This window comes from Ursus maritimus, unplaced genomic scaffold (assembly GCF_017311325.1).
Source record: "Ursus maritimus isolate PB19 unplaced genomic scaffold, ASM1731132v1 scaffold_2, whole genome shotgun sequence".
NCBI lineage: Eukaryota > Metazoa > Chordata > Mammalia > Carnivora > Ursidae > Ursus > Ursus maritimus.
The window spans coordinates 96,724,731-96,744,910 of NW_024424452.1; the positions used below are offsets into that span (position 1 = coordinate 96,724,731).

The window sequence follows — 20,180 nt, forward strand, 5'->3', positions numbered from 1 at the left end:
TAACTTAAGAATAAAGTTATCCTTGGGAGCCTGGGTGGCTCAGTTGTTTAAGTATCCAACTCTTGATTGTGGCTCAGGTCATGATCTCTGGGTTGTGAGATCGAGCCCTATGTCAGCCACTGTGCTGTACATAGAGTCAGCTTTCTCTCCCCGCAACTCACACTTTCTCTCTCTCTCTAAAAAATAAAAAATTAAATAAAAATTAAAAATAAAGTTATCCTAAGGTAACTGGGAGGACATTATAGCATATTAAGGAAAGCATCAGGTTTATGTTTCTCTCAAGTTCTTTCAACTGCTCTGTGGAGAATGGATTGAAGGGGGCAAGAATGGAAGTGGAGGACCAGTTAGCAGGAAGCTGCTGCAGTAACCTATTGAAGTGATGACGGCAATAATCATAATAGCATTTGTTGAGTGCTTACAATGTTGTGAGGATTTTTCACATATTATCTCATGTAATCTTCACAGTAACTCTATGAGATTTATTGAAAGGCATAAACTCAAAAGACAAAGAGATGGTGGTATAAAAAATAGCAACAAAATTTTGGAAGCTAGCCAGAAATTGGATGAATATTAACTGACCTAGCAGATTTGAAAAAGCTGATCCTGGGGCACCTGGGTGGCTCAGTCATTAAGTGTCTGCTTTCGGCCCAGGGCGTGATCCCAGAGTCCTGGGATCGAGCCCCACATCAGGCTCCCTGCTCTGCTGGGAAGTCTGCTTCTTCCTCTCCCACTCCCCCTGCTTGTGTTCCCTCTCTCGCTGGCTGTCCCTCTCTCTGTCAAATAAATAAATAAAATCTTAAAAAAAAAAAAAAGGAAAAAAAAAGAAAAAGCTGATCCTAAGCCAGCAACCCTACTTATTCCATGGAGATCCCCATAAAAAAATTTAAGAATTGGTGGCATTAGTACCCCCGAAACAGGTGGGAAAAAAATCAGGAAGATGGGTGAAGAGTCTGGGTAAGAAACAGTAAGACCTCTCAGATCTTCTCTCCCACTCAGAGCAATTAAGAGCTTGCTTGCTATATCCCCTCTCCGGGTAAATAGCATCTCTGTACTAAAGCTAAGGGGATGGAGTGATGTTTTTATACACTAGATGCTGAGAGCAATAACCTTCCTGTGCCACTGGGCCCCAAGAATGCCAGCTGCCAGAATTATGCCCTCCAGGAAGGAACTTGGAAAACTCCTCTCTGAGGATTCCAAACGGACCATTTTGATACTAAAGATCCTGGCGTCAAAGATTTTCCAACCAAATGGTCCTATGAGATCACTCTGTAGCAAAGTCTACAGTCAACCAGTCCCAGCAGTGCCTCAAAATTTAATTAGCTTTTTGTTGACAAATTCTTAAATATGAGTGACTAGCCAAGAATCATCAGACATCTGATAATATTCTTTAATAAGAAATACATAAGCCAAAACAAACAGGAAAAGAAAAGTAACTTGGAGAAAATAGACTATAGAGGCAGAGAAACACTAACATTATATTTACATATCTATTCTTAAAGTAATAAGAAGATTTTGCATCAATGAAACTGGAGAAAATGTCATAAAAATTCAGAGAACAAACGATAATTCTTGGAAATTGAAAATGCAATAGAAAGTTGTAGATAAATGTTAAGAAATCTCAGCAAAACAAAGAGGTTGAGGTCCAGGAGGTTGTCCAGTAACATTCAAATAACAGAAGTTCCCAAAGAAACAATGACAAAGAGAGAGAGAGAGGAAATGGATAGTAGGAATTCATCGAAGAAAATAATTCAAGAAAATACCCCAGAACTGAATGTCATGAGTTTCCAGACTGGATTTACTGAGTACCTAGAATATACACTCACTCGAAAACACATCATTATGAAAACTCAGAATACGGAAAACAAAGAGAAAGCCTTAAATTTAGAATCACAGATGCTTTGGGCTTTGCAATAGCAACACTGAAAGCTAGCAGACATTAATCTAAAATTCTATACCCTGACAAACTATCAATCAAATGTGTGACTAGAATATTGACACTTCAGAAATGTATGATCTTATGCTCTTTCTCAGGAAACTACTGGAAAACATGTTCTACCAAAGTGAGAGAGAGCTAACTCAGGAAAGAGGAAGATATGAGATCCAGTTAATCCAACAAAAGAAAGAGGTGGAAGGATTTTTCCCAGTAGGATGATGAAGACAGATACGAAAATGACAGCCATGCAACAGGCTAGAGATAAACCTAACCAGATGGAAGTAAATCAGAATGCTCTGGAAAATGTTTCTTCACGATGAAACTCATGGTATACTACTATATTTGAAAGTATTGAGAGGAGACCTACACAGTGGGCAAGAATGGAAGGACAAAAAAGATAAGTAGAAAAGGAAAAGTAAACAGTATATCTCAGAGCCCACCTGTCAAAAGCATTTATTAACATGAAGAAGCAGAGAATCAAACCAGACAGTTTGGCTCCAGAAACACTACATTTAAGTGTTGTATATTCAAATGCTGATGAGCATTTTTATTTTTGTAACTTTTTAAAAAGATTTTATTTATTTGATAGAGAACGAGAGAAAGAGCACAAGCAGGGGGGAGGAGCAGAGGGAGAGGGAAAAGCAGACTTCCTACTGAGCAGGGAGCCCAGCACGGGGCTCCATGATCCCAGGTCCCTGAGATCATGACCTGAGCCGAAGGCAGACGCTTAACCAACTGAGTCACCTAGGAACCCCCCGATGGGCATTACTTTAGTAGAAAGGTTAAAAAGATGATGTAAGAGGGGCGCCTGGGTGGTGCAGTTGTTAAGCGTCTGCCTTCAGCTCAGGGCGTGATCCCGGTGCTCTGGGATCGAGCCCCACATCAGGCTCCTCCGCCGGGAGCCTGCTTCTTCCTCTCCCACTCCCCCTGCTTGTGTTCCCTCTCTCACTGGCTGTCTCTCTGTCACATAAATAAATAAATTCTTAAAAAAAAAAAAGATGATGTAAGAGAGAGGAATGCAAGGATAGAGTTTGTGAGATGAGATCCAGAACACACACGGATGATGGGGCTTTATCAGAAAAACATCTTCTTTGTTACACCAAAAGAGAAGAAGAAAATGGGTACAAAGGAAAGCAGGTTTGTAAATGTGATGGGAATGGGAAGACACAGGGTAATAGTATGTCAAAAGACAAGATATGGAAAAAATAATAAGCAAAATTGTGGCAGTAACTGACTTGTCTACCAAAACGATCTCCAAAAATGAAGTTTTTAGGGCAATTTTCTTTAGTAAAGGACTTCAGCTGCCAAAAACTTCATCATCAGTTTTGGCATTACTGTATAACACCTATAATACAACAGAGGAGTTCTATTCAGAAATATCTGATGTTCTTCATGAATTCAAATTTTACAGGGAGAAAAAAAGGACAGTTACATCCTAGTGGATTAAATTCGGAGATGTATATGCTGTATTAGGACTACAGTGAAGCAGCACCTACCATTCCATTCCAAAAGAAGGAGGTACTTGAGTTGAAACTTGAAAGAAGGATAAGACTAAGCCAGGAGGCCATGATAGGAATGGGTGCAAGCAGAGGGTATGGCATGTGCAAAGGCCCAGAAACATGAAAGCATGGCAGTTTCAGAAACATCAGATGTGACTGTAATAAATAATATGGATGAATATGTGAGAGGAGAAACATGTAGAGCCTTCTTATGAAGGTCTTTCTATGTCACGTGGGGACTTTGAATTTAATCCTGAATGCTATGAAAATGCATCAAAGTACTGAGAGGATCAACAACTCAGATAATCTATAAATCCATCTATAAGATGAAAGATGTGAAACAAGACCTTCCTGTAGTCTCTTCACATCTTCAATGGTCCACGATCCCATAACTAGTGGAGTCCTGAAGCAGAATAGAGAGGAGGAAGAGCTGGAATAATCTCACAGGAGATAGGGGAGGATTGCTATGAAGCACGGAGTCTGGGTGAGACTATGGCGATGCAATTAGCTGGCATGGGGAAAGGGAAATGGGGACATGTTTGGGGTGGGCGGGACAAGATGAGCTCAATTTTGAACATGTTAGGATTTGGCATTACTTACAAAACTCTCTGATCCTAATAGGTGGTCTCAGATCTCAAATTTTCATTAGCACTAGAAGGCAAAGGACTGCTGAATCCTTCAAATTTCCATGGTAGGTGGGCCAAAGAGACACTGATCTCAGGAAAGAAAGAAAAAAAATCTACTACCAAAAACTACTTAATGACTAATTTCAGAATTTCTTCATCCAAACCCACTTAATTACACCCTTTAGTTCCCCTCTAATCATTTTAGGTTTAACCCTTGTACCACTTTGGTGAGAACTTGGTGGTCTCTTTGATGTCTTAATATGGCCTATCAATTCCATGGTTATAGCCAAATTATCATCACCCTCATCTGAATCCTTCCCTTCCCTAGCTGTTCTCTCTTCAAAGCAAGCTCTTGCTACCAGTTGAGGAATAAAACCTCCCCTTCCCCTGAAGTGTTGGACAAACACTCGGACCCAGCATATAAGATCATGCTCGATACCGTGAACATAGCGGGAACCCCTTGTTTCTTAAGGTTGGCGACAACATATGTTCAAAGTCCCTTTATCTTTCCTTTGGAGAGGAAAAGGAAAAGAAAGACACCGGATGTGACTATAATATGAATGAATAAGTATCATGAATCGTTAGAATGGAGGTCTACAGCTATTTTATAGAGAGCTCAACTTTATAAGGGACCAAAAGATGAAAGATTAACCAATGATAGTGGTACATTTTGGTTTTGAAGTAGTGTGTGTGTGTGTGTGTGTGTAGGAAAAATGCTCTTGGGCCGGGGAATAAGATGCCTCAGTAGGAGGTTGTCCTGTCCTGAGGAAGGAAATCATACACTAGCCTCTGTCAGTCAAGGAGAGGACTTTACCACAACAGCATACAGGATGGAGAAGGAGGGAGGCCATAGATGAGTCCGGTGAACTGGACTGTAATTAGTTTTCACAGTCAGGTCATCAAGCAAAAGGCAAGGACACTTTCCTCCTCGTATGATGACCTACATCCACTGTGGAGCCTTAGTCTTCCAAGTGTTTCTGATTTTGGAAGGCCTGTCTTTCCCCTCGTCCACGCCTCCTTTCCAATTCTCTTGGAACCTTTAGGAACTTGTTTTTCCAAGCAAAAACAAAAAAAGCAAAGCAAAAAAGATCCCAGGGTAAAACATTTAAAGATATGGGGAATGAAGAACATCAAATTCAGGATAGTGGTTCCTTTCAGCGGGGGTGTATGTGTGTGTTTTGAGGAGGTAGGAGGGAAGGGAGGGGAAAAGCTTGTAAGTAACTTCAACTGTGATGTTTCATTTCTTCAACTGGGTGTTGTACATTGGTGTTTGTTATGCCAGGGTATCTGAGATATTTCGTCATTTTCAACAAGAGATGGATGTCTTAAAGGATAGAGAGGGACAGAACAATCATTTTGTCTATGTCCCTAGTTCTGCCTGTGAAAAGATAGGAGCCCTTCCTGATTATACTGATTTTATTATAAACTGAAAAACTGTTGCTTGTTCACAAACAAGACTGTGCCCACTATCATCTTTGAAGTTAATGCTCATAAGTCAGATTCATTTTTCCAGCAAATGTTCAAATCTACACCTACAAAGCTGGATCAACTGCAGTGATTCCATCCACAGGTGTAACTCCAGCTGCACTGAACTCCTGCTGATGTGGCTGGAGTTTCTGTTTTGTTACAACTATGACATCAAACATCTTTGAGTGACACACCACCAAGAGAGGTCACCACCCTTCAATGCTCAGTCAGCTTATTACCCGTATGCTGCTGATAGGGTACTTGGTTATCCCAGGCTTCCTCCTTCCTCCTCACGAGTCCTGCCCCATTTCTTCTCTGTCTTGGCTCCAGGATCACTGCACTTCGTATTTCCTACCCAACCGTGATCACAGGAAGAGAAAAGATGAAAAGCATGTGTCATCTTGTTAATTGAGATATGAATAGCTACAAGACGGAAATGAGATGGGAAAGGATTAATCTAATTGTTAGACCTGCAAATTACCTGTGTATTTCACATTTCCGACTTGGGAATTTCTCCAAAACGGAGGCGATCTGGCATCATACTGAGCATGGCAAGCTTGACGTCATACTGCTCTGCTACCTCCTAGCTAGTGATCTTGTCCAAGTTATTTCACCTCCCTGTAAAATTTGTATATTAATAGTGCCTGCCTTTTAAAGTTGAAATAAAGATTAAATGAAATGATGCATAAAAATGCTTAGCACAGCGTAATGCCTAGTACACAGCAAGAGCTCAATAAATGTTGGCGATTATTATGTGCTTTGATTTTAGTTTTTCTTCCTGCCCTTTCAGGTCTCAAGGATAACCTCTACCCGGGACAACCCAGCTTCCAGGCAAAAGTCCTATCTGGTAAAAGTGGCCTCCATACCTGGAGAGCGGTTTTTTCCTGAAAGCAATGATTTCTTCCACCTACTCCCTTCTCTCTACTCCCTTCTGGTTGTTTTAACAGCAGATGCAAAAAGCCTGCCTATGGAAGGAGACAGGTTGCTACACTGGTTGGGAGCTTATTTTGTTTTTATGTCTTCGTATTCATTGCTATCTTCCAGGCACAGCTAAAAGAGACCAGAGACCCAAATGACAGCATGCATGTTCCCTCCTTTGAGGCTGTCCAGTCACTTTTTCATCAGCTTGGGGGCCTCTTGGGGAAGAAAATGGTTTCATGCCCCCCAGAAATAAATGAGGTTAAGAAGGTCATCACCAAGCAGTGGGGCAAGGGTGTCTCAGCTCCGGCGGGCGTGGACACCTTTTCCAGCAGTCCTGAGCAGAGCTGCTAGTATTAAGAGCTGCGAGTAAAAGGCTTGATGACGAAAGTGCTTCTGAACAGCTAGAAAAGCTACTAACAAAACTGGCCACAGTGGATCTTAACTTAGAGAATTCAGGGGAATACTTACTTCAAGTAAAGGAAAGCAGCTCTAGATAGAAAATCAAGTTTCAAACAGACACAAAGAAAAGCATACTGCCTGTCTGTGTTTCTTCATACTGAAAATTTTAAATAATATCTTTTGCCTACTCCCTTCCTGCCAACTCTCCTCTTCCAGTCTGAGCCCAAATGTGTCTCTTCTCCTTCCAGCCTTCCTATTTCTCTCTCTCTTTTTTATTTTCTTTATTGGCTGTAACCAGGGGAAGAGGGGGGCAAGAGATGATTGGCTACGTGAGACCAGCCCCGCCCTGCCCACTCCCCCACCCCCCACCCTCCCTGCAGAAACAGCTGGAATGAGAAGTAGGGAGGGAAGGCTGGGATTGGCTGTGAGTCAGTGGCAGGGTGGGGTGGGGCCGCACAGATGAAGCATTTACCTGTCCAGGTAAGTCTGGAGGAGGTCAAAAGAAGAAAACAGTGGAAGGCAGGGGAAGGAGTCTCTGTCTCCGTCTCTGCCCTTTGAAATAAAAGGGTATTTCTTTCCTCTCTTCAGCCCCTCATCCAGGGAAGGTGAGTTAATGACTTACCAACTATTGCTTATTCTGCATCAAGAAGGGGTGCTTCGTGGGAAGTCAGAGCCACAGGGTTGTGGGGAGCCCTGTACACCCCAGCCAGGAGGCTTTCCTTTCTGTTCCTCAGCTCTGTGAACCCAGTCTGGGGTCAGAGCAGGCTGATGGCTTCTTAAGATTGGAATGTTTTTGTGGAGACCAGGGCTGGGATGCACATTTGTTTCATCTGCCTATTTCGGTTGGGTAAGCGTATCTTACAGACAAGAAGAAAATAACGTAGTTTTGTTCTGGAAATTTCCATCTCTGAGCAATTGAAATTGAGTTGTGATTTTGGAAAGGAATTGTTAGAGTACAGGGAGTCAAAATGGGGGATCACCCAGGGGAGAAAAGTACCTTAGTTTCTCCATTGCATTTCTAACAGGAAATTTTCCCCTGGCCTTATCAACTCAGTGTCTATCTTTATTTAAATAAAGGGTGCAGTGTGTGTGTGTGTGTGTGTTCAGTAATGGTAGCGTGATAATGAGCTCTCTGTGGACAAGCATGGAGGGTATAAGCTGTGCTGGGTTGTTTGTAAGGGGATGTGAGGCTCAGAAAACTCCAACTCAGACTGCCAGTTCATCTTTGGAAAACCCACGGATAATCTAGTTGCAAAGTTGAGTTTATTTGGCTTCAACTCAGTTAATGTTCTGACTTAGCCTGCTGTTAGACACAGAGATTGGCAAACAGCCACTCACTGGGCTGTGCCAGGACCCAACCCACATTAGGATTTCACGGTCATACCTTGAAACTGGTAGGAGTTCTCAGTGGGCTCTGGCCAAAGTAGGGTGGCAGAGTCCACAGAAGAACCAGACCACTGTGGTGGCTTGGCTCTGTTTTCCTCCAGGTGTTCCCAGCTGAGAGTATGCATGGCCGGTTACCTGCCCAAGGGAGCTGGATGTCGAAGTCAATTCAGAGTAGCAAGTCGGGGGCGCCTGGGTGGCTCAGTGGGTTAAGCAGCTGCCTTCAGCCGAGGTCAGAGTAGCAAGTCAGCCCTCCATTATCCACTTTGGGCAGGGGGGTGTTAAGTTAGGTGGTCCCTAACTTCACCTCTTTTCCTCTTGCCACAGGAAAAAGCGAAGTGGGAAGACCCCCATGCCAGGCTCCCAGGGTCTGGCACCCGCCAGCCCTGAGCAAATGTGCTGGGTCTCCAGTCCCGGCAACTGCATTTCTCAGTTTTAGCTGAGCCCACACCACTGAACCAGCCCACCAGACTCACTGACTGAGGGCTGCCATCCATGGTGAACTTGTCAGTGATAAGATAACCCGCAGTGTCCAGCAAAGCTCTTCTGTGCAGAAGAGAGGTCGATGCACCCTTTGCCTCAAACCTGTGCAACAGATTATAACGTTGACTAAACACACTCAGAAACCTGGCCACGTGCTCATGGAGAAGCCTGTACGCACAGTGCAACTTTTAGTCCTCCCGGCAGTTTTCTTAGGATGTTCCCCAGCCCGAGGCATATTTCTGGATAGTCAGCAAAGAAAGACACATGGTCTGAGAGAAATAGGAAATCTCTTCGACTAGTGGGGAGAGAAGGTGAACTCTTGAAAGCTATGGGGGTGGGCTCATGGGAGGAGGGCGACAAGGGGGCCTTGGGCCTGCTTAGAAGGTACGGAGAGGCCAAACAGGAACGGGCCTGGAGCCCTGCGCGCCCCTCCCCCCACCCACGCCGGAGCTCCACATGCTCTCTATTTACTCTCCTCTAAGAGTTGGCTGGTTTCAGTGGCGTAGTTAATGTTTAATGTGCTTTTGCACGGGTGGCCCTGACTATAGGCTGCGCATATTTCATAACCCATTTCCGTCTCCCCTCCAATCCCCCCAAAGAGGTCAAGGGTTAAAAGATACCAAACTCTCACCTTGAGTGTTTTGCTTGTTTCTCAGGCTTCTTATCAGGTAGGAATACCTCAGGTTTCGATGGCTGCCCTGAAAGAGTCCCCAAGTTTCAAGATTGTAAAGTTGGTAAGGAAATGCAGCATCCAGGTCAGGCTGAAGTGACGAGGGAGAGTGGAAGGGCGGGGCGAAGAGGAGACTCTCAAGGTTCCGACTCTTTGGGTCAGAAAATGAGGCCTGGAGATAAGATGCAAAGGCCCGAGGGCTCATTCGGCCTTGGTTTCGGGTTCAGATTCCACTCTGCAGGGACCCCATCGTGCCTGATGACATGATCTTCAGTGGCAGTGGCGTTTGGTGTCATTTGTTTATTCTGGAAATATCGGTCATGGGGGCAAGAAGCTGGCCTGGAAGCCTAAAGCAGAATAGATGATTTTGAGGGTTTAAGGTGTGAAGTAGAAGGAGAAGGGTGATGTTAGGGCTTTTAGTGTTTAGTCAGGGGTGCCCAGTGAGCCTTCTTTAGGTCCATGGCCCTCTTGCATCCCTGGAGGGGCCGGGATCCACAGGCGGCCCTGCCTGTGCCGTTATAGGTCACCCCCTGCTTCCCTTTGGAAGGGGAAGTGGAAGGAGCCCCGGATTTCTCATCTGTCAGAGAAGAAAATACCGCACCTTGCCTTAATTATCAGGCTATTTTGAAGATCTCATTAGCATATCTGAAAGCACTGTATTTTTTAAAAATATTGTATTTATTCATTTGACAGAGAGCACAGGCATGGGTAGGGGCAGGGGCAGAGGGAGAGGGAGAAGGAGACTCCCCACTGAGCAGGGAGCCCCATGCGGGGTTCGATCCCAGGACCCTGGGATCATGACTTGAGCCAAAGGCAGACGATTAACCAACTGAGCCAAGTGCCCCTGAGAGCACTTTATAAGCAATACGTGGGATGTGTTTTTGAAGCAGTGCTGTTCATATTGTTTCTCTCTCTTCCAGCTACTTCAGTTACTTCCAGCTACTTAGTTCCAAAATGTGAGTGTGATAGGTTCCAGGGAGGAAGAAGAGGCTAGCAAGCTGCTATACAGTCTGAAGGGTACTTAGAAGAACAAGGGTAGTAATTGTCTTTGAAAAGAAGAGGCAACATCTGGTCACCCATTCACAGAGAATATTATATTAACTACAGTGATTAGTACAGTGTTAATAATTAATAATAACAATTTTACAGAAATTTTTTAAGAAAACTAGAGCCAAAAACTAGACCCTTGGATTTACACTGACTGCTTGGAAACAATGCCTTTGTCTTATAAGTTTTGCTTGCCCCATGCTTCTTAGGTGCTCATAAATGTTAGTTTAACTGAAGCATTGTCCCAATTCCATTGAGCCATATATCCTCAGGGAAACAAAATACATAAGAGTTTATAGTAATAGGGTAAAAGCCAAAAAAAAAAAAAAAAAAAAAGAGAGAGACCTTCAGACAGCTTAACTCAATAGTTACTAGAACAGATGACAAGTTTATTTGTCCAGCATTTTTTGAGTGCCTTCTGTGTGCCTAGGCTTATGAGAAATGGATCTCTTTGGCTGTAATGGCCTCAGCCCTACAGAATGTTAAGAATGAGTTAGTACATTCTGGATCTAGACAGTCATGAATGGAGCAGATAGCTGAGGTGACTGAACTCCAACCACATGATTTCTCATGTTTCTGTTTCTTTGGAGTTCTGGGGATTGGGAAAGTAACCTCATGAAGAAACCTGAAGGACTACCTTGCCCAATGTTGAGGCTGGGCTTCTTTGGCGTTTCTGTCCCCTCTGGTCCCATCTCTAGCTCCTGAGAGGGTCTGGACTCTTACGAACTCCATGTGCCTGGCTCACTGGGATTTTTTCCTCTTCTTTCCCCATTGTCCTGCCCCTCCCTACCTGTCCCGCTTGCAAGCCTCCCCCGGAGCAGGAGAGGAGCTCCACGAGGCCACGTGCTTATCGGCTCTACAGGTTGGCAGGCTGACTCACCCAGCACAGCCCAAACCTGACTTGGCACTGGAAGCAGTTATTGGCAGAGGCCAAAGGGACAACCTCTCTGGGATCCAAACCCCAGGTCCCAAGATCTCAAATAGAACACAGTTTTCCTAGGACATTTTACCTGGTATTGGGAGGGTAGGAAAGGTGGTTACAAATTCAGCATGGTGTCACAGGAAAAGTACAGACTCAGAACCAGGCAAACTGGATTCCGACGCTAGCTCTCCCCAAACTCTCAATGTGACCTTGCAACTGTCTTTTATACTTAATTCCTCCAGGATTTCATTTTAACATAGGAGAGTCGCCTCTGGCCTTTCCAGACCTTGAGATTTTCAGAAGGAAGATGGTACTGCCTTCCTTTGCTGTTACTATTGGTACAGTGAATTTGAAACGTTTTTTCCCCCTGCGAGCTGGAGTCAGGAGGAAGCTACGCAGGTCATTTCTCTTGTTCATTTGACAAAGGTTAGGAAACCTCACGGGAAATAAGCGCAACATCAGAGGGGTGGTGCGCAAGAGGGAAACTGGGTTTGTGTCGGCCTCTGGGCTCCCGTGTGGGCCTCCCAGACCAGGGAGGTGATTGATGGTGGCTGTTGCGGGGGGAGGGTGTTGGGTCACAGTTACTGCACAGTGTGTTTTATGTGGAGTATATCAGTATATATTCGTGACAACCCTATGTGGTTGGTATTTATTGAGGGCCCTGTCCCTTCTCTTCCATTGAACCCAAAACCTTTTCTAAACTCTTGTTGCCTAACTTCAATTTATTTTGATCCTAGATGAATCTTGTCTTTTTCTTATTACAAGAGCACCGTTAGTTCTTATCTTATTCACTGAGTATTTACTACCAACAAAGCTGTGCTAACTGCTGTCATTTAACCCTACATTCGCCCGCTTTAATGAGAAAAACCGAGTCAAGGAGTAATTTGCCTCAGGTCACATAACCGGAAATGGTGGAAGTGGGATTTGAATCCAGATCTGACTACCTCCAGAACCCATGCTATTGGCCCCTTACTATTTATTATTGTTCGTAATAATGGAAATGTAGGGTAAGCCCCCTGATTCAGAGAAAGAAGGCCACTAGGAGACGTGATGGAATCTCCCTTCCGACGAGACTGCTCCCCCCTCCCCGCCCCGCCCTCCCCACCTCCGCGAAGTCCCCCCTCCTGCACGTGTCCGAGCCCGCTTCTGTGTCCTTCCACGCAGGCTGGGAGGTTTGCGGGACGGCTGTCCACGGCCCCTTCCAGCTCTCTGCTTGCTTGGCGACCCTGCCGCCACGCTGCTCCAGGGCCCGGGCAGAGCCTTGCCAGAGAGCCTCATCTCGGCTCACACGTGGCTTCGATTCTTCTCTTTTCAGGCCCGGCTTGGGACATTCTCCACTTCCCTTCGCTTCCCCTCTGGGAGCCCCTTTCACCGCCCCCCCGCACCTTGCTTCGGGCGATGCCCCAGAGCGAGCTGTGGCCAGCGGGGCCCGGCTCGGAACCCGCGACCCGCATCGGCAGCTGTGACAGCATCATGAGCGCCGCGTCCACCCGCTCTGGATCTGTACGTACTCTCAGCGCTGCGGCCTGGCCCGCTCTCTGCACGCCTGCCCCTCCCCACCCTGCCCTGCCCACCGCCCGGCCTCACTGCCCCTCCGCTTTCGTCTGCCTCGTCAGGGAGTGAATCACACCAGTTGGCATTTCTGCCTCTGAGTCACCCTACTTTTCTAGAGGATGGGGTGGGACCGCGCCAAAGAGCAGGAGGACAGATGAGACTTGCTCCCAGTTTTCATTCATTGGGGGCTAAGCCGAGGTGAGAGCCAGGGCCGGGGATCTGAGGTCCTGGCGGAAAGGACGGACGGTTGATCCCGGGAGCACTGGTATCCCCGAAGTCCCCTGGTATCCCCGAAGTCCCCTGCAGCAGGCTGCATTCCTTTCACAAAGATCAAAGAGAACAATTAGGAGCCTGGGTTCTGGAGCCAAGCAGGTCTGAATTCTCCACCAATAAGCCAAATGGCCTTGGGCAAATTACTTAATTTCTGTAAGCTTCAGTCTCCTCGGTTTTAGGGTGGGGCTAATGTAGGAATTCGTGGGGTTCTCCGGGAGAGTACACGACCTGCACATAAAGCACTTCGCACACGCGTCTGTGTAGAAAAGGAATAGCCTATCTCTCTGAGCAGAGATTCAGAATCTTCCAAAGTCACTGTGCTTCACAGTGAGTGCCGTGTGGTAAATTGTAATTTTTCTGGGAATGAATTTAAATCTCAGTTGCTGTAAGGCTGGTGTGAAAGAGCGTAGTCCCCCATCCCTCCCAGTGTAAGCGTTCCTTTGCTCTTGGTGTTCGCCACATACATAATGACCCTTGAGAATTTATACTTTATTGCTTTACAGCCTATACAGGTACTTGAAAATTTAAGGATTATAAAGATCTCTACCAAATGTCAAGGATGTTTAATATAGCCCGTGAGTTTTGATATGTAAAAATTGAGTAGAGAAAGCAGCACACACACACACACACACACACACACACTCCAAAGTGCAGACAATTTGTATATCATTTCTTTTTTACCTGAGATGATGGGACCCCAGAGACATCTTTCTGTTTCTGTTAGGCTGAGGCCAACATGAGCAGTTATGGACACAGAACGTGGCAGAGATTAAAGTGTATCATCCACAAAGGAGAAGTTCAGAGTTGGCTTCTCTTTGGCAAGGCTATTTTAGGAAGTAAAGGGCAGTAAAGAAGATTTTGTTCAGGGAGCCCCTGGAATCGACCTCAGGGCTTCCAAGGGCTATAGGCGGGGCCTCCTTTGACATGTAAGCCTCCCTTTTGTGCCAGGGAACTGATAGAGTTATTCCAACAACCAACTCCCAGGGTATATTTAGAGCTGTCTCAAAATCTTCCCCAGCCATCTAAATGGGTCTGGGGAATATATAACTCTGAAGTATCTCAAGTATTAGGAAGAGAGTTGAGATACATGCCAGGAAGGGACTCAAGCCAAATTTCTTACATTTTCATTTGCCCTTTTGGTTTTCCCTTCAACCTTCAACTTTAGAGAGCGGCTATTCTCTGGATCTTGCCAGCCTTGGAGAACACAAGCAATAACCATTTAAAATGGCCATAACACTTTTTTCCAAATATCTCATGTGCTTTTTCATCATGACAATTATTTACTTCAATATCTACTTGATATTTCACACTAAGTTGCTTTCTCTTCCTCCCATACTCATCCAGTCTCTCCCCCCTCCCCCCTTCAAGTTAATATTTGCTTAAGAAACACACACTTATTTGAATGTTAGCCAGAACCAAATGCCATCAAGAAAGTAAATACACAAAGGAAAAAATCCTGTATGGAATGCATTTCAAAGTCAAGTGTAAATTATTTAGTAAATGTATCTGTGGCTTGTCATACCACTGTTCTCATTGGCCTGACAGCCAGTGGTTGGCTGCGGTTTCTTGTTTGTCCTCGTACTGTCCTTGACATACCAGATCAAATAGGCAAAAGTCCTTTGAAAAGTTAAAAACAATACCATTCAAGTTTAAGGTCAAATCATTTTGTTGTCCATATAATTTAGGACTAAATCGGAGACACACAAAGTGAAAATGCTTGACACAGGCCACACAGAGGAATTGGAATTAGAACCTGGGACTGCTTCTGATCCTGTCCCCCTCATCCTTCCACCCAGGACTGGGCCAAAAAGGTCATTGCCATCTAGCTGCCCAGCCCTGGGTGCTTGCGGGCCAACAGCTCGGCAGCCTCTGCCCTGTCCATGCCTGCAATTTCAGGAGGCAATTCCTGCACGTTTGCAGAGAAGCCTCTCGGAAGGGTTTCTAGCTCTTCAGCATTCCTTCAGGACACAGGGTGGTTCTCAGCCCCACCAGTTTCTGTGGAGCTCCCTCTCACAGCTCCCTCTCCTTCTCTGTCCTCCACGCCTCATTCCAGAGTGACAGCAGCTACGACTTCCTGTCCGCTGAAGAGAAAGAGTGTCTGCTCTTCCTGGAGGAGACCATCGGCTCACTGGACACTGAGGCTGACAGTGGACTGTCTACTGACGAGTCTGAGCAAGACGCAGCTCCCCAAGGTCTCCGAGCACTGCCCATAACCCAGCCTGCTCCCCAGGGTAAGAGAGACCGTCTGGGGCGGCACATCTCGCAAACCCAGAAAACCAGGACATCTTTATGGCTGCTCTGCACCTTGTTTGCCCTCTGCTCTAAGGGTCACAGGCAGAAGGAACAACAGCCCTCCTCTCCGTGCTCCTGGCTACAATTAAGGTCTTGTCCTGGAGAGGAGAAGGGACTGCTGACAAGCCAACTTCCTCTGTCTTTCTATGAAGTATCAGAGGCCTGGGAGGGAAAAGAGTTTGACCAGCTCCCATTCTCTCACACTGAAATTCTGAAGAGACATGACCGCAGAAGTGGGGGAGGGACTCGGGGAGTCGTGGGTGGTTGCTCTGGGGACACTAAGTGAGTCTGGAGAGCTAATCTGGATGATCCAGGAGGCTCAGGTTGCAAGAGATAAGAGGGAAGGGCTCCCTTAGCTTCAGTGGCTGGCACCTCGAGGCTCTCGTGAGAGAGTGTGGAAAGCCAGCGATATTGAGGCTCCGGAGAAGGGGAACAGGATGACACACAGTGTGGCCATATATCCCAGAGCGAGGGGGGTACTTCACTCCTGAGGACAGCCCCACTGGTATCGGGACTGCAACCACGTACTCTTTCATTTAGCAAATATTGATTGAAAGTGTATTAGACCCTCTGTGGAGATAGAGCAGTAGATGGGGGCAAGGACTTCACTGCTCCCTGAGACTGATTCCCTGGCGCAGTGGGCCTGGTGCACCTGCCCAGCTTGCTGGAAGGAAGAGCCCATGTCACCCTCGGGTGTGGGGACAGCTGCGGCATCACAGAAGCATTCAGGTGCTTATAGAAAGTGAAGGTGGGGGCACGTGGGGGGCTCAGTCGGTTAACATCTGCCTTCGGCTCAGGTCAGGATCCCAGGGTCCTGGCTCAAGACCCGTGTCTGGCTTCCTGCTCAATGGGGAGTCTGTTTCTCCCTCTCCCTCTGCCTCTCCCCCTGGCTCATGCTCTCCCCCTCCTCTCAAATAAATAAATAAAGTCTTAGAAAAGAAAAAGAAAAAAGAAAGTGAAGGTGGAGGAAGGCAGAAGTGTGGTCAAATCAAGAGCACATCGGCTGTCAATGCTGTTCATGTTCAGGGCTTCCCCTGGACTCCGTAGCTGGGCGCCCTGGGGTAGCCAGAGGGGCTGTCCTGAATCTTCCCCCACCCTGGTGTTTCTAAGGACGGTTAGGAAGAGCTCGAGGTAAGGACATGGAGTTGTGTGAGGCTGCTATTTCCCCAACCATCATGAAAAATTAATCCTTGGTTGTAGGGAATCTGCTTAGTGTCTATCTGTCGGTGTAAATGATATCCAGGCAGCCATATGGTCCCTTTAAGAGCAAAGAATCAACAAAAAACAAAACCCATTGCTAAGTGGAGATTGGAGTTCAGGAAGTATTTGCTTTGCCCTGGGCAGCAGGGTTCTCACCTCTGTCTACTCTTCTTTGCCTGTTCTCCTGGACCCTCACAGGATATCCAGGGGAGATCGTTCAACAAGCACCAGAGCCAAGGAGAGGGACTCAGCCCAGCTCAACCCATCTGCCTGAGCCCCAAGGCCTGGGCCTCAGGTCTGGCTCCTATAGCCTCCCCAGAAATATCCACATCGGCAGCAACCAGAACCTCAGCAAAGGCACCACTCAGACTAAAAGCCACAGCCCGGGGGAACCAGAGCGGCTTGTCCCAGAGCCTAAGAAAGAGCTGGTTGGCCAAAGCAGTGAGCCCAGCCAGGCTTGGGCCGGCCCCCAGCCGCCTGCCCTGGACTTGGCCGCAGTGCCCATCCCGCCGCCCCAGCCAGAGCCCCACGAGCGAGGCCGCCTGCCCCTGGGGCCCGGGCAGCAGAGCCACCCATCGCTCAGCCCCCAGGAGAGAAAGGAGACTGCCTCAGGGGCCATGTCCCAAAACGCCAACGAGAAAGGCTCGACGGGGGGACCAGGGCAGCCTCGGCCTCCTCCTGCCACGTCTCAGAATGTGAGAGCTGAAGACACTCCCGTCCCATCAGGGGGGGACCCCAGTGCCCAGCTGGCCCCCCTCACAGCCTCCAAGCCCCGGAAGCTGCCACCCAACATCGTTCTGAAGAGCAGTCGGAGCAGTTTCCACAGCGAGCCCCAGAACTGGCTGGCCCGCCACTCGGAGGCCGGCCCCGGGGACCCCAGCCCAGCCTCGTCCTCGCTGCAGGAGCAGAAGAAAGCACGCCGAGAAGCCCTGGAGAAGCTGGGGCTACCCCAGGACCAGGATGAGCCCAGCCCCCACTTCAGCAAACGCACCAGCTCCACCCGCCCCCCGGCCCCCCTCCGGGATCCACCTGCCGCCCCTGCGCAGGGCACGGCCGCCCTGCCTGCGGGAGGAAAGCCTCCCGGCCCGGCCCCGGCGCGGGGACCTTCTCCAGGGAAGGCTCTGACTCCCACTTCAGCTCAGGGGTCTCCCCCAGGCAAGGTTTTGATTCCTGCCCAGGAACCCACTCCAGGGAAGGTTCCAGCTGCCAAGTCCATGCCAGTTCCTATCCCTCAGGTCCCCGGGGTAAGTAGGCCCCTGACTCGGCCAAAGCCAGACTCGGGGCTGACTCTCCAGGAGAGCAACATCCCCGGCCTGAGACAGATGAACTTCAAGTCCAACACTCTGGAGCGCTCAGGCGTGGGGCTAAGCAGCTACCTCTCGGCTGAGAGAGACCCCAGCCCCAAAACCAGCACCTCTCTGGGCAAAGCCTCCCTCTTGGACAAGATGTCTCCTAATGTCTTGCGTAACTCGCGGCCCCGCCCTGCCTCCCTGGGCACCGGGAAGGACTTCGCAGGCATCCAGGTGGGCAAGTTGGCCGACCTGGAGCAGGAGCAGAGCACCAAGCGCCTGTCCTACCAAGGACAGAGCCGCGACAAGCTGCCTCGACCCGCCTACGTCAGCGTCAAGATCTCCCCAAAAGGCGTCCCTGATGAGCACCGAAGGGAAGCTCTGAAGAAGCTGGGACTGTTGAAGGAGTAGTCACTGGCCGCCAGCAGGGCCCCACAGCCCCCGCCTCAGCCCCTGCCTTACAAGAGGAGGCTCGGAGCCTTTCCACCCAACAGCTCAGGGCTCGGGCACCAGTAGGCTTCTTCTCAGGGCGCTCCTCTCTCTGAGGCGAAGGGGAGGGAGAGTTGGGATTCCAGGCATACGCATACGTTTATGATCAGAGTGGTTGTGTCAGTGAGTGCCTGCCCAGGTCATCCTGAAGATGATTTCCACAAGACAGTGTGTGCGTGTGTGTGTGCGTGTGTGTGTGTGTGTGTGTACTATAGGCTGTATATATCACTGAAGCTATTTATATGACACAAGGAGTCATTGCTCAGAGTTCTGCTTGTGTTGGAGATTTTCTTACACTGGGTAGGGTTCAGCCCGGCCAGAACTGAGGGGACAGGGACATTAGGCAAATGCAGGGTCGTTTGAAATGTGGGTCGCCCAGAATCCCCGCATGGGAGGAGACTGGCTCCTACCTTGCAGGTTCCCTCTCTCAGTTCTGAACTTCTGGATGGGGGCCAGGAGTAGCTTTGTCACCTCCTCCCCCACAGCCTTCGCACTGTCCCCAGTCCCGAGGACAGGACACATCCCTGTAACTAAAACTCTCAGGTAACTGGGAGCCCGAGAGCTCTGGCTGGCCTGAGAAGGCAGGGTAAGTGACCACCCAGCACGCCTCCCCGGGAGAGGATCCTCGTCGTGGGCCTGGCGAATTTATAGTCGTAAACCGTGCAGTGGTCCCTGACTCTGCTATTCCTAATCTCCTGCTCCCTACCTCGGCTGGCACATGACTGACCCCAGAGCTGGGCCAACGCGGAGATGGGAGTCTAAGCCCTGAGGCTTTATAAATACCAAAGACCTATTTGAGGCCCTTGTCTCCGCTACTGGCCACTGCTTGCAGTTTTGTCCGTTTCTGTGGGAAGGAAACTCAGTCCATTCTCTGCTAGTTATTCACAGAATATCAGAGCTGGAGGGAATCTTAGAGCGAAACTCTCGTGTCCCACACTGCTGGGGAAGGGAAGCGACTCCTCCGTGGTCACTCTGCCATCCGGTAACAGAGCGGGGACCCTGGCTTCTCATCCCAGGCTGCGTGCCGCCGGCCTCACACGGCGCCCTCAGGATCAGCAGTCATCGTCAAAGGCTCAACCCTCAGGCCCTTCAAGATCCTGAAGTGTCTTCTGAAACATCAGAGATTAAACGTTGTTCAAGACCATATTGAGTGTTGTTTTCTCTACTATGTCTTTGGAAAGTAGCGCTCTAATAACTCATTATGAACCCAATTCCCTGACCACGTTGTGCAATTTGACAAACCGCCAAGAGAGGGTAATAGGAGTGGGTGGTATAGGCTTGTGGAGACAAGCTTGGAAATCAGGCACAGCTAGACACGACCTTTGCTTCCCCTAAGGAAATAAATATTATTCATGGCTGTGGTTGGATCCCCAGATGTGAGGGGCAGATAAGGGGAACTGTTGTTGGAAAGGTGCCCTTTAGGTAGGCTGAGCATTTCTGGGCTGCGTCCTTAGGGACCCAGCACTGTCAAAGCATAGTATTTCTGAAAATGATGAAAAGATTAAGGTACGGACAACAAATGGCTCCACCCTGTCATGGTATGTGGGGTATGGGCGTGACAGTTTCTGTATACGCTCTCACACACACCCAAAATCCTGCGGCCTGCCTGGCCCTGGGTCAGGACCGGGTCTGTCAGAGCTGATAGGGACTCGCACAACTGGCCAAGCCCTTTCTCATTACAGACTCCCCCAGGGGGGTAGCTTAGTTGGCTCAGTGGGTTAAAGCCTCTGCCT

General features: G+C 48.1%; 1 protein-coding gene across 2 annotated transcripts in view; it reads left to right on the forward strand.

The window, feature by feature from the left end:
• YOD1 (YOD1 deubiquitinase) overlaps window positions 1-19,590 on the forward strand; it is a 31,197-nt gene extending 11,607 nt beyond the window's left edge. The window contains exons 2-4 of one of the 2 annotated variants that reach the window (XM_040636401.1): window positions 12,666-12,853; window positions 15,231-15,420; window positions 16,877-19,590. In XM_040636401.1, coding sequence (XP_040492335.1) covers window positions 12,666-12,853; window positions 15,231-15,420; window positions 16,877-18,369 — 1,871 coding nt within the window. In that variant the 3' untranslated portion in view covers window positions 18,370-19,590. Of the gene's footprint in view, window positions 1-12,665; window positions 12,854-15,230; window positions 15,421-16,867 lie in introns of both variants that reach the window. The other variant, XM_040636400.1, reaches the window with a different exon arrangement.
• The last annotated feature ends 590 nt before the right edge of the window (window positions 19,591-20,180 follow it).